The following is a 14,977-nucleotide window of genomic DNA, read 5'->3' on the forward strand; positions in this document are numbered from 1 at the left end:
TAATAGCCTGTCTAGTCTAATGCGACATTTACTCGGACGCAAAATGAACTATGGTGTTGTGTGCCTCGGGTGTTTATTTGCGCATTCATGTGTCACTCGCTCACGCAATGAAATAAGGGAAAAATATTTTTTTATTATTTCTTAAGCAACAATGATTGACCGTAACTTGGATTTAATAAAATAAAATACTTTTGTATTTAAATCTGATAATGTGTTTCATTTAAGGTCATGAGGCATGGGTTATTTTACCCACACTGTATTGTGTTGGCATGAACACCCATTCCATGTTAATCCAAATACACAGAAGTATCATTACACTGCACTTTCAAGACAAAATTTTGTTGCCGTAACGCTGTAATTTTATGTTGAACATTTAACACTTTCATAAATGTTACTTCAACAGCAGGGGTAGTGTGGATGAATATAGGTACTTTGCCCATGTTAAAATTAACACTCCCGTCGTTGAATTAACACCAGCCGATTTCAGTGTGGTTAACGCGTCACATTTCAGCGGTTGGATGTGTGGAAATTGCCTCTTCTCACCCATGCTTGTGTGGGTACCTCGGCTTCTTACCACATTCTAAAAACATGCATGTTAGGTTAATTGAAGGTTGTGATGTGCGTGGTGTTATTTAGTCTTTATATGCCCTGTGATTGACTGGTGACCAGTCCAGAGTATACCCAACTTTCTGCCCTCAGTCGTGAGTATTGTCTCCAACTCATCCACAATGATAATGAGGACGAGTGTTAAGAAGAGGGCTGGATAGGTGACCTCCAAGTATAGCATTTTAGAAAAATATATAAGCATAATATACATTACACAATGGCCCCTTTTAATCGCCCTTTAATTGTGAACATAATTCTAATTTGTCTAGAAGTAATCCTTTAATGCAAAGTAATCAATTGGGTAATTACTAGGCAAATGGAAATCAATGCCTATTATTAACAACACATATAGAGAAGAAACATGGTTGGTTGACTTGATTAATTATGAAAAATCTGTCACGTGTATGTTTTTCTTTTAAATTTCTACTGCATTTTTCAATTTCACTTCTTCAGGTTTTGAGCTATCCCATTGTGATGAACCCGGTGTGCCACAATTTGGCTTCAAAGTCAGTGACAAGGGTCACTTTGCTGGAAGTGCGATCTCATATGGGTGTGACCAAGGTTACACCCTCCACGGCAGTGGGACACTGAAATGCATGACGGGAGAAAGAAGAGCTTGGGACAACAGCCTGCCATCATGTATAGGTAAGCCTATCTTCCTACCTTTTGTCTCCCTTTCATTCTGCTGCAAAGTATCTGTGCTCATAATCAATCCAGACATACTAGGTGTAGATGTAAATTGATGAATCACAGATGGGTTATTAATTGTGAGCTTTTGTATTTGGTTTAATGTTGAATAAAATTATCAGCCTGTCAAGGATTTTCCCTGGTGTTTGAATCTCATTATACCCAAGGACTGTTAAAAAATGATGCAATTCTCTTATTAATTAAACCGTTTGTTATTTTAATACACACAGCATGATTATATTCAGTAGAAAGATACCATAGTAGGATAAAATACCTTGTCTGTAGTGCGAGAACCAGCCCAGTATTCTTTGGAACGCTGTCCATCCATTCATAATCCATGCCGCTTATCCTCATGAGGGTGACGGGTGTGCTGGTGCCTATCCCAGCTGTCTTCGTGTGGTAAACGACTACCTTACACTCTGAACTGGTTGCTCGCCAATTGCAGGGCACACACAGACAAAAAAAAAACAAAAAAAAACGTTGACACTCACAAACACCTCAGTACAATTTAGTGTTCAATCAACCTAGTATGCATGCCCTGTCTTTTTCAACACACACGCACCCACACACACGTACACTCATAAAGCGCACGACATAAAACAATGGTTTCATCTGTAACTACGGGTCTATGAGCCACGAATGACCGCCAGCCATGGGGCTTAAAAAAACGGAATTGTCCAATCGCCCACATGCAGTTCCAGAATGCATACCAACAAACAGCATTATTTAACCCAGTGTGTGTATAAGAGCCCGCAACTCCCAGAAGACAGCCCCTCAGCAACTTCTCACGTTAACACGAGGTTACTGAGTGACATGACTCTCTGACTCACATTCAGGATTGATAGAACCAAAGTTACATATGAAACCGTTGTTCTATGATGTCCCTCCAGGCTGTCAAAGGTGGTGATTAAAAGCACTGACCGACAATACCAGTAAAGTCACAAGGAATCCCAGACATAAACCTCACTGAGAAGCCTCCAAAGACCATGCCCGGAGGATCGGGAGTGGCAACATCCACAGCATAAAATCTGTAGAAAGTGCCAGGCCATGACCAGGAGGCAGAAGGACAAATGTCTTCCAAGGGCACAACCTTCAGAGCGCCCAAAGATGTAATACCCCAGTAGAATTACAGCACACGTCCGAAGGCAAGGGACTGGTTGACACACGAAAAGAATGAAAATGGTCTCCAATATCCAGCGAAACAAGTGCTTTTTGGAGAGGGCAGCAACCTTGGGATCACTGCCATAAGAAACTAAAAGCTGAGCCGATGTACAGAAGGCCGCAGTAGGTCCATATAAAGGCGCGGAGCCCTGACAGGGCACAAAAGCCCCGGATGGACCCCACCGTCCCCTGACGTAGGCACAAAACGTGTGAGCTAGGTAGGCTGGTTACAATGTGACGCGTACAGGACCTTGGGCACAAAAGCAGTGTTCTGCCACGGAGGAACAACAGCAACATCTGGGTGCCATTCAGACAAAGGACTGATGGACAGTGCCTCTAACTCACGAACACGTTTAACGGAGGCAATGTCAACCAAGAATGGGAAGAAACAATGCCGTGCCCCAGTAGAAATAGCTGTTACATAAACGTTCAGAATAGAAGGACACCGACTATCAAAGAGAGACAGTAGAAAATCTAAAACAGTGGAACTTGAGCAAGCCACAAGGTCCACCCCATGCCACAAACAAGTTCCACCTGTTAACACACAATAGCCGAGTAGTTGGGGCCCTGGCTTAAGAATGGTACTCCTGACCGACTCCAAACAACAGCGATAGGTCGGCCCCTCAGTGGCTAAACACACAAGTGGAGGTGATGAGAGTCGGGATACCGAACCGGCCGCTGTATGACAATAAATCTGACGGGATGGAGAGACTCGCTGGGTCGAAGAAGCGGAGTCGGCTAGACAGAAAGGGGACACCAGCAACAGCGCGTGGCTGTCCAGAAGGACTCTCTGAAGCATAGGTGTCAAACTCGAGTCCTGGAGGGCCGCTTCCCTGGCTGTTTTCCATCTCACGCATATTGCTGCAACACAGCTGATTCAAAAGATCTGGATCATTATCAGGTTTCTTTAGTGCTTGCTGATGAGCTGGCCACTCCAGGACTAGAGTTTGACACCTACAGCATGATCTGAAGCGTCAGCCAAATCAGAGGGACTGGTGGGCAGGCATCAAGAAAGAAGACACAACGACCAAGCACATCCTGACCGAGAGGGCTGATGTCTTCCTTCAAGGAGAACCAAAGGAGACCGTGCTTTGCTATGAACCAATACATCAGCTATAATGTGACTTACAGATACATAAACATACAGTACAGACAGACAGAAGTCATTCACCCACTCACTTCTTACTTATTTACCTATTAATATTATAAGCAACCTTATTTCAAGTGGTTAAACCTCTCTCATGTGGTTGACATAGCAATTTAGCTGCTAGTTTGTAGTTAGCCTGTGAGCTAACCGCTCCCCATTGACTACTAGAGGAGAGAGGTAGCTTTATTTTCACATCATTATTTCACATTCATTATTTATTTATTTGCACATTCAATACACAAGGTAACTTTTTGTGTTTTTCATCATTGTGTGCAGGCGGAGGCCTTCGCACATATGTTATTCTACACCGTTTAACTTTATTATTTTTTATATATTCTATTTTCTTCCTCGCCTTTTTTCGGCGCGCAACAACTTCCACAGTTTTCATCCGATTTTCACCGTTCCAGCTTCGTTCTATTCCAGAAATTCACGCCTCGCAAGCTTCCATTTTTCATGTCTTCACCTATTTCCCATAATTCACCATTTCACATGTTTCACCCCAAAAATCCCCATTCATGTCCAATTAGACATTTAACATTTCACATTTACATGCTTCCAGTTTGAAATTCAAGACATTCAGGTCATTCATTTCGCATTCCTGTAACTCCTTTCACATTATTCATGTGGTTCACTCTATTCATGCATTCCCATTTTACATGTTTTACCCCCAAATTCCCCATTCATTTCCAATCTGACATTCAACATTTAACATTTACATGTTTGCAGTTTGAAATTCAAGACATTCAGGTCATTCATTTCACATACCTGTAACTCCTTTCACATTATTCATGTCATTCACTGTATTCATGCATTCCCATTTCACATATTTCACCCCAAAAATCCCCAGTCATGTCCAATTAGACATTCAACATTTCACATTCACATGCTTTCAGTTTCCATTCACATTTAAGTCATTCCACTTAGAGATTCAAATGTTTGAGCTCATTCAACTGCCCTTGGACTGGCAGCCACCTTGGACTAGGTGATTAGCTTAATCGCTGATTCACCTTGAACACCCCCAGTGAGACAGCCATCTTGGACTGGGACAATAGTCCCCCCCCCCAACCATCTTGAAAAAGGATGCCAATCAACAGTAAGTGAACCTGAAGTGACATCATCATATCTGAAGTGAACCAGGAGTGACGTCACAAAGCCGGAAGTAGGCGGGGGATGACGTCATGAAACCGGAAGTGATGTAAATCAACCAGACGTGACATAATTTGCCCGGAAGTGAGCCGGAAGTGACATAATTTGACCGGAAGTGGCGTAAATCGACCGGAAGTGGCGAAAATCAACCGGAAGTGAACCAAAAGTGCTGGAATTCGACTGGAAGTGAACAGGAAGTGATGTATATCGACCGGAAGTGAACCTGAAGTTATTGAATTCAACCGGAAGTGACGGAATTTGACCGGAAGTGACGTAAAACGACCGGAAGTGATGTAAATTGACCGGAAGTGAATGAATTTGAACGGAAGTTGCCCGGAAGTGATGTAATTCAACAGGAAATTTACCGAAAGTTATCGGATTTAACCAGAAGTGAATCGGAAGTGTCGGTAATGTAACGAAAATGAACCGGAAATGATGGGATCAGACCGGAAATTAAACATAAGTGACAGTATTTGACCGTAAATCAACCGTAAGTGACGAGATTAGACTGGAATAGAACCGTAAGTAATGGGATTTGACCGGAAGTGACGGGTTTGAGAATCATTCAAAGTCATTCAATGTTATTCTGTATCATTCAAAATTATTACCAGAAGTTGACCGGAAGTGACGAAATTCGAGCGGATTAACTTGATTCACTGTATTTCAGTGTCAGAAATTCATCCATTCGTCCATTCCAAATGGATCTTTACAATTCACGTGTACATGGGTACAGTTAGAAATTCAAAACATTTATTTCAGTCTTTTCACATTACTTTTTCCTCTCTCACATTCTTCATTCTAAATCATTCAATATCATTTTACCCTTCCACCCAGATGGCTTCAACTCCTCAGCCTTCACACGAGATTTCTCCAGAAATTGCATTCTCTATTTGGTTCATATTAATGTTACAAGAGGTGTCACGTTGGACGACTGGTTAGCACGATGGCCTCACAGTGCCGAGGTTGTGGGATCGATTCCGGCTCCGGCCTTCCTGTGTGGAGTTTGCATGTTCTCCCCGTGCTTGTGTGTTTTTCTTTCTGGGTACTCTGGTTTCTTCCAACATTACAATAACCTAAGTTCATTGAGCACTAAATTTCCCCAAGGTGAGAGTGTGAGAGGGGGTGGTTGTTCGTCCTTGAGTGCCCTGCAATTGGCTGGCAATTGGCAGTCCAGGGTTTATCCCACTACTTCCCAAAGACAGCTGGGAGATGCTCCAGCACCCCCGCAACCCTTGTGAGGAGAAGCGGTACAGATAATGGATGGATGGATAATGTTACAAGTAAAGTTCTAGAAGACTGAGATTTATTTTAATTTCGGTCAAGGCCTCAACCTTCCTTTCTTTACTAGACCGTTTACAATATTTTCTCCTCTCTCATGCATGCAGCTTTCACTGTTGAATGGCTGTAACCCATTGCACATGCAACTAATCAAATGGTGCTGTGGGCGGGACAATGCCGACGAGAGGCACACTCATGGACTCAGCAGACAGAGAGGCGCGCTGCGACTATCAGAACCAAAATAATCACCAAAATGTCAAATATTGGTCTCCCGAATGATGCATGGACAGATGGCGGTAGCCCACCTGAGAATGTGCCGGGAGTCCCACAACAACTAGGCAGATCTTGTCCCAGTGGTTGCCTGGTTGTTTATATGGAAAGCGGTCGAGATAAGCCTTTCTATGTGTAACCTTCCCCTCCGACTCTTACATGTTTCCGTGATAGCAGCATGAAATGGTTCTTGGGATATTTCCCTAGCCAAGCCTTTACAAGTAACTGGCTCGTTGGTTTTAAGATGGCATTCTTGGTTTATTCTTACTTTGAACTGGAAAAGTACCCGGGTCTCAACTGATGACGTTTCAGAAGATCACAAGGATGTAAGAATGGAAAAGCACACTTTTTGAGAAATGGCCAAAAGATTTTAACTTACAAAAAAATATTGTATAAATCTAAATATGTGTTTTAATAGTAGAGGTCAGAGGTCGTAGTTGGTCTTTATGGTTGTGGTTCATTTTAAGATTATCCTTGAAATATAATAAATCCTTGAAATCAAAAACAATCAATCCAACCATGACTGATTTTAAAGGAAAATGACATATTGTAATATAAAATTGGGCCTCTTTCTTCATGCAGCAAATTCATCTGGATAAATCTAAAGAAATGTGCACACATATGTAGGAAACACATTCACAATATTTTGTAGGTTATACTTAAATTGTATACACATGTAGTGTCATATTTTATTGTCCTGTGGCATTGACATTTGCAGTTCTAGTATATTCATGATGCCTTTTTTCTGGTGGTATCTTTGGTCCTCATACCCGCCTTGTCGATAAATCTGACTCCCCAGCTCCAGAGAGGATAAGCACAAAGAGTCCTCTTTGAGTCTTGATTGACGGACAAATTTAGAAACTGACGATAATCCTGACAAGATATTTACAACACAAGATAAATCGCCGTGCAAGTAGTTCAATAGGCTAAGTCAGCGGTCGGGAACCTATGGCTCTTCCGGAGACGTCATATGGCTCCCAGACAGTTTGGAGTTGAGGGGGCCAAAAAAAAAATTAATTAAATTAAAATATATATATATTTTGGAACTGGTTTTAAAATACTAGTGATAATCTTAATAATAAGTAATTTAAAATTAGTTTTAAAGATACATTTTAAAAGTCAGGGGTGGGTTGCGGCACTTGCAATCCGCTGGTGACCCGAGGATCAGGTCGGGAACCAATCGATCGCAAGAACGTCACGGGTCATTGTCAATGTACGGAAATTAATTTTATCAGGGATAAAATTTCAACCCTTGTAACAGAAAAGATGGCGAAAAGAAAAAAAGACGATGATTACCGTGCATTCCAGGCTGCGTGGACAGAGGAATTTGCATTTGTGGAGAGAGCAGGATCCGCAGTATGTCGAATATGCAATGACAAAATTGCATCAATGAAACGCTCAAATATAAAGCGGCACTTCGATATGCGTCATGCTTCTTTTGCATTGAAATATCCACCGGGGGACAGCAGGAAAAAGGCATGCGAAGAGCTGCAACGGAAAGTGCAGACGAGCCAGCAGCAACTGCGTGTCTGGACCACGCAAGGTGACGGTAATTCCGCTAGCTTTGCGGGTGCTTTGGCAATAGTGAAGAGTGGAAAGCCGTTCACAGATGGCGAATATGCCAAAACATTTATGCTTGATGTGGCCAATGAACTTTTTGATGACTTTCCAAATAAAGCCAAGATAATCAAAAAAATAAGAGACATGCCACTGTCAGCAAGAACGGTTCACAATCGGAGCATCATGATGGCGAATCAAGTCGAGGAAACACAAATTAAGGACATAAAAAAAAAACATGCAGCACCAGAAGTCGCATTAAAAGTAAACCTTTTATTATTTTTATTATTATTATTATTATTATATGTTTAAAATACTATATGGCTCTCAAAAAATATATATATAGAAATAATTTGGTTTTATGGCTCTCCAGGTCAAAAAGGTTCCCGACCGCTGGGCTAAGTAGTGGTAGAAGCATTATTGCATATTTGATTATTTGGATTATTGTACTGACACACTGAATATTGCCTTTATAGAGTTCCAAATAAAAATACAGTGCATGTGTGTGTGTCTTTGTTTGTTAAGCGGAGTGCGGTGGCAATTTCATGGGGAAATCTTCAGGGCGCATCCTTTCACCAGGTTACCCATTTCCCTATGACAACAACCTGAAGTGCACATGGACTATTGAGGTCAACTCTGGAAATATTGTCAGGTAACTCCAGTTTTTAATACAGTTAATGGAAACAAAAATGATGTTGTTTGCCACACTCATATTTCAATCATATTCCATTGGAAATGTCAAAATTTCCTAATCTGATTATGCAAATCAAGAAAAGGAACAGAGTAAACATGATTATGATAAAGTCATACTGTCGGGCTAGGCAATATGGCTGAAAACTATATTGTGACGTATGTATGTCGTATCGGTCAATATCGATATATATCGAATGATTATTATTTATTTATTTATTTTAACCATTGAAAATAAAAAAGGGAAAAGGACTGAATTGTGATTTGTTTTATTTTAAATTGCACAACGCACGACGGCCTTCGTCCAGTGCACGTCCGCGTAGGGTGCTTGTTAGTGGCTTCACTACTACGTAACCCCGCCTCCCTTGCGATGGAGCTCTTGTGTGCTGGAGCTACAGGGCGTTTCGTACAGTGCGTGCCGGCGGAGGGTGCTTGTTAGCGGCTTACCTATTAAGCAAGCCTGCCTGTCTCTCCTCCGGCGCTCCCTTGTCATGGAACTGAGGGACGTTTCCTCAAGTCGGCTAGCTCAGAGGCGCATGCGTAAGCCTCAGGTTGTATTTTTCTTTTTCCTTGCAATTTATTCTTGAGACATTTTTTAACTTGCCCAGTAAAAATGAAGCACATTCATCAACTTGTACATTCCCAAGACTAATCATTTCATTAATTTGTACTCATTCTCAATCAGTTCACAATAAACAACCAGGTAATAATTTTTACTTGATCAATCTGTTTATACAAGTTCAAATATTTTAACATAACATTCAGTAGTATTTCTGTATTTAGGTGCATTAGATAATGTGCCACGTTGTAGACATGTTAAGTTTGTCCCTTCCAAGATAATGCAGTCACCTACCACCTAATCTATTTCTGCTGTGACATGCATTCGTTTTATGTTGCAGAGAAACATAGCAAATGTTTCCCATCCCCTTATTATTAATCAATATACTATGAGTTCAGTTAGGGCTATTTTCTGTCTACTGTTATTTCATTTTTTCCTCAACTATACACACGTCCACTCTGTCGTGACGTATGCCACGAAGCTCTCTTATTCCTCATTAATGACTGTTACATTAATTTAACCTATATTTTATCCAGGTAAAACGAATGAGACATTCTCATTTGCAGGTAGCACAGTAAAACAGAAACATGTTTTCATTTCAGAGTGTCGTCATGCCCGTGGTGCTCCCGTGCACCTGATTTGCAAAGTTTGCATTGTCCAGTATCATGTAGAGTGAAATGCTCAAACACGTTTTAACTGTCTTGCATCCCGTGATACAGTGGGTATATTGTAGTAGTATAATCACATTCGAGAAAAGAAAACAAAATGATATTGATATTCCTTGCCGACATTTTTAATTTTTACATTTTTATCAAAGCTATTGATTTGTTTTTGCAGCCGGAGTCCAAAGTGAACTGACAGAACTGGAGCCACACTAACAGTATTATTAACCTGCATTTACAGCCTTCAGTTTCTCGCTTTCGACACAGAGGCATCCCATGACATTCTCAAGGTGTGGGATGGGCCTCCGGAAAATGAAATGTCTCTGAAGGAGGTTAGCGGCTCACTGCTGCCTGAGGGAATTCACTCTACTCTCAATGTGGTCACCATTCAGTTTGAAACGGATTTTTACATCACCAAGTCTGGGTTTGCTATTGACTTTTCCAGTGAGTATTTTGTTCTTACTAGAAAACTGTCTTGGAATATGGTTGTGAGCATTGATATAAGTAGGTATAATAATGCGGTCTGCAAACACTAGTTTCCTTAACTTTTTTTAAAGTTGTTTTTTTTTCATTTCTTTGCAGCTGAGTAAAGTAAATATTTTTATTGTAATGAATCTAAATAAATGCTGAATTTGCATGCACATTCAATAACTTTATAATCCATTTAAAAAAATGTACCAGGCGCTGCCATATTTATGAAACACATGACTGGATAAATCAGGTAGACGCATTATATGTGGACAACAAATACAATTCTAGATAATGCCTATGTAAATGCTTCTTGCATTGACTTTAGTGGGCTATGTTCATACCCACAACAGCACAGACCTCCCTCTTGTAGGAATGCCATCTTGCTCTCGTCTGCAAAATTACCAACACCCAGTCTAATCCACCTCTGTCCATATTTATGCCGGTCACGGCATATGTTCACTCTTGTTTACTGACTGATGGCAAATTACATGAAGGGCCGTCACTGTTGTATATTTTCAGAAGCAATTATTCTATCAATTATTCCTCCAATTAATTGAATCAAAAACTTATTTAGCATTAAAGTTAATTTCAATATTTTTTGTTTTAATAACTGATTATTGTTGTTTATTTGGTATTTTTTAAAGATGAAACAAAACCAAATCAACTGCAGTTCAGCTATATCAAACGAGAGGGTGTGACATACTCACCAGCCTTTGAAAGATAAAGATAAAGATGTCCTTTATTAGTCCCACAATGGGGAAATTTGAAGTGTTACAGCAGCAAAGATATAGATCACACAGAGTCGGCGGCGTAATGTAGCCGTTAATGTATAACATTAGCAGCAGACATTCATAAAAAGCATGCAAATATACACAGTATAAACGTATCTAGTGTAAGGAAACACTCCTAATGCCTGTCCATTATACAGAGGGGGAAACACTGTAATGATAAAAACTACTGAATGATTGAAAATACTGCAACGATAAAGATATTACAATGATAAAAGTACTGTAATGGTGAGAGTACTGAAATGACAGGAAAGTACTGCAATGATAGAAAATACTGCAATGATAAAAGTACTGTAATGGTAAAAGTACTGCAATGATAAAATATACTGCAATGATAAAAGTACTGTAATAGTAAAAGTACTGCAACGATAGAAAAATACTGCAATGATGAAAGTATTGTAATAGTAAAAGTACCGCAATGATAGGAAATACAGTAATTATAAAAGTACTGCAATGATAAAAGTACTGTAATAGTGAACATCCTGCAGTGGTGGAAATACTACAGTGATAGAAGTATTGTAATAAGAATACTGTAATGGTAAACAAAATACATCATTGGTCGATGTTTAAGTACACCCTTGGCTGAAAGTACAGTAGTAGTTAATATTGCATCCTAGGACTGCACAATTGCACTAATGCCCTCCTGTTTGTAGGCCTGACCCAATGTTCTTGTTAAAAAGTCTGACAGCAGTCGGCAGGAAGGAGCGGCGAAATCTCTCTTTGAAACTGAAAGCTACTACTTGGGTATTGATAAATACAAAGGGCTACTAGTTCCATATCCTTTATGATTCTGATATCAACTTTGAGGTTAATTATGCTATGGCTGTAAATAATTATTATTATTTTTTAATAGATTAAAACTGACTGACTTATATTAGCCATAAAACAATTATTGTTGCGTTACTTGTTTGGTCTGTAAAATGTCAGAAAAGAGGAAATATTGTTGATACTGTTTTCAAAATTAAAAGGAGATGCTTCTAAATGTCGTATTTTGATTTTACACAGAGTTAATTATTTTTATGATTGGGCACAGTAATCAGTGAATATTTACTTTACGGTTGGTGTCTGATGTGTTGATTTTGCCGTGTGGCTGCACCATGCATTGTACGTTCAAAACTGTTATACCTGGCAACAATTTTAAAATCTTGCCGCGTGAGCCGGGCTTGAATTCTCGATAACTTGATTAATCGTGACACCTCTAGTTGCATAACCTGTGTATATATGTAACATGTATTTCTGTGTTCCCCCTGAGGTTCTCTTGCCACCGCCTGCAGAGATCCAGGTATTCCCATGAATGGCAGTCGCAATGGGGAAGGGCGGGAGCCTGGTGACTCTGTGACCTTCTCTTGTGATCCGGGATATGAATTGCAAGGGGAGAGCAGAATCACCTGCATCCAAGTGGAAAATAGATACTACTGGCAACCCAGCCCTGCAAGCTGCATTGGTGAGAAGGGTGAGAGGGGTGCAATCACGTGAGTCAGAAAGGAGACAGATGAGTAAAAGTGATAAGAGAGTGAGTGATATGTGGTATAAAAAGAAAGAGGGGGAGGACAAAAGTGCAGGGATCAAAGTGAAAACCAGTGAGTCGAGATGTTGGATTTAACAGGTTATGGCAGAGTCAAATTTTAGTTAAAATGTCGGACAAACAAAACTATTTTGCTATGTTTGAGCTGTACTTTGCACTTAGGTGGACAAATCCACTCTCCACCCTTGTAGACATTCTCTATTGGGCTTGACGGCTAATTACTCTACAATGCAATTAGAAATAATTACTCGAAGTAGGCCTAAAGAAATAGATGTTATTGAATCACTGCCAACTACTTGATAGCTACAAGACTTTGGTCTCACTCTTGCAGTTACATGCTCGTGTAGTGTGCCTGATGTTGCTTTACTTCAACTAAAGTGCATCTTATGCTTAAGGGTGGAATTGGAAAGATAGTTGAACAATTTTAGCATGTGCTCATTCTGCAGTCGATCTTTTTTGTTGACGACAAACTGAAAGTACATTTGTGATTGCAATGTCTTATCTCTACTCTTCATTTGTCTAAAGCTCCGTGTGGGGGGAATGTGACTGGATCTTCAGGATTCATCCTGTCACCCAACTACCCACACCCCTACCCACACAGTAAAGACTGTGATTGGCTCATTGCTGTCCACTCTGACTATGTCATCTCCTTGGCTTTTATCAGGTATATTTATCTGTTACACTGTCTACATATTCACCGACAATAACACGTTCCCAAATGACAACAGTGAATTTAATTCGGTAACGTTTCAAAATAGCTTTTTTTGGAGGGGGAAGACAGAGAAAGGGAGGACTTGCTTGTTCTTTGCTCTTTATGTAGTAGGTAGATGGTTCAGTAGGTCACACAACACGGAACATGTAGAGTGTTTTCTAACCTAAAACTGAACATGTTGTAGTTCTTGGTGAATGCACCACAGCACAGGTTGCACGTTGGAATTGCTTTTTCTCTGTGATGGAACCAGCTGTAACATCACTGAGCGGAGTAAGCCCTGTCTGTGCAGTTATGCACTCCGGGTTGAGTCCAGGTGTGTTTGTAGATAGCGGAAAAGCAGGAGATTTGCATCAAAAGCAGATATTACTCCCACTTTGCTGAAATGGTGGAAAATAATATTTTCAGATTAGTAATGTTTATTGCAGGAAGAGGTGTGATATGGGTGCAATTCATTTAATCTTCCAAATTACAGTTTTGGTGGCCAGGTTAAAATGAGCCTGAGAGCAGTCCTACACTTCACTTTTGAGTAATTTTTGATGATGGACTCAAGCATTTTTTCTGCCGTGGTGTCATTTTTTATATCTATTAGATTTTATCTTTGAAAATAAAAAAAAAATAGCTTGCTGCTGGTTTGTAACCTGAGATTAAAAACGGAAAGGCTCGGGCATCACCCTGAGTTGTATTCCCACCTTTTAATTTAAATGCAATTATCTTAAATATTTTTCATAAAGTATGCTCATTATTTTGTCTTTCTCACTATGACAAGTATTTTGATACACAAAGCAACAATCTGAAGTGCTTTTCACAATGCATTTCCACTGCCATCTTCGAAGTTATTGTGCCACGTTGTCACAACAGTTTAATCACTCGCCACCACATCTGGGAGTTATCCTTTTTATTTAATATAATTTTCGATCACTTTGTCTGATGACATAAAATATATTGCATGACTCCCATCAGAGCCCACACTTTTTCTTGTTATACCTGTACCAGGTTTCAACCCTCCTATACTGTATTGTGTTGAATTGAAGATAAATGGCATCTGATTTTGTCAAATTCTCTTGCAGCTTCAGTATTGAGCCCAATTATGATTTTTTGTACATCTACGATGGCCCCGGCAGCAGCACTCATCTGATTGGCAGTTTCCAGGACACTAAACTTCCTGAGAAGATTGAGAGTTCCTCCAACTTCATGTACTTGGCATTTCGTAGTGACGGCTCTGTGAGCTACACCGGCTTTCATTTAGAATACAAAGGTACTGTGGAGATGTGGACTACTATCTTGATGTATGCTTCTTCTGTAATTTCATGAAATCGTCGATTGTGATGCATACCAGTTATTTATATTTAAATGTTCTGTATATATCCTCTGTGGCACAGCAGTCTTGTCAGTCTTGTTATCTTTTGATTGGCAGCTAAACTGCGGGAGGCCTGTTTTGATCCAGGCAATGTGATGAATGGCACAAAAATGGGCACTGACTACAAACTGGGATCAATGGTTACATTTAATTGTGAGGCTGGATACCTACTGGAAGGCTATTCTACTCTGACATGTGTCATGGGCAACAGCAAGAGACCAGAGTGGGATAGAAGCAAGCCAAGTTGTCAAGGTGAGAGGCAAACCTGCTGGGTCGATATGTGATGCAGTATGATGCAATGACTGCTGTGTTATGAATGAATTTAATTGCACAAGCAACTGAAACTATTGAGACTGTCACA

General features: G+C 40.2%; 1 protein-coding gene across 7 annotated transcripts in view; it reads left to right on the forward strand.

Annotated features, from left to right (window-relative positions):
- The window catches only part of LOC148329655 (CUB and sushi domain-containing protein 3-like), a 493,599-nt gene that overhangs the window by 156,622 nt on the left and 322,000 nt on the right, over nt 1–14,977 (forward strand). For all 7 annotated transcript variants that reach the window (XR_015845569.1, XM_088306210.1, XM_088306213.1 and 4 more), the window contains 7 exons: nt 1,060–1,251; nt 8,378–8,504; nt 10,005–10,207; nt 12,275–12,466; nt 13,073–13,211; nt 14,327–14,514; nt 14,674–14,868. Coding sequence is in view for 6 of the 7 variants with exons in the window: in XM_088306210.1 (XP_088162336.1) it covers nt 1,060–1,251; nt 8,378–8,504; nt 10,005–10,207; nt 12,275–12,466; nt 13,073–13,211; nt 14,327–14,514; nt 14,674–14,868 (1,236 nt within the window). In the remaining variant the exon portion in view is untranslated. The remainder of the gene's footprint in view (nt 1–1,059; nt 1,252–8,377; nt 8,505–10,004; nt 10,208–12,274; nt 12,467–13,072; nt 13,212–14,326; nt 14,515–14,673; nt 14,869–14,977) is intronic.

Source organism: Idiotropiscis lumnitzeri, chromosome 10 (assembly GCF_059441095.1).
Source record: "Idiotropiscis lumnitzeri isolate Australia: NSW breed Sydney's pygmy pipehorse chromosome 10, RoL_Ilum_1.0, whole genome shotgun sequence".
Taxonomy (NCBI): domain Eukaryota; kingdom Metazoa; phylum Chordata; class Actinopteri; order Syngnathiformes; family Syngnathidae; genus Idiotropiscis; species Idiotropiscis lumnitzeri.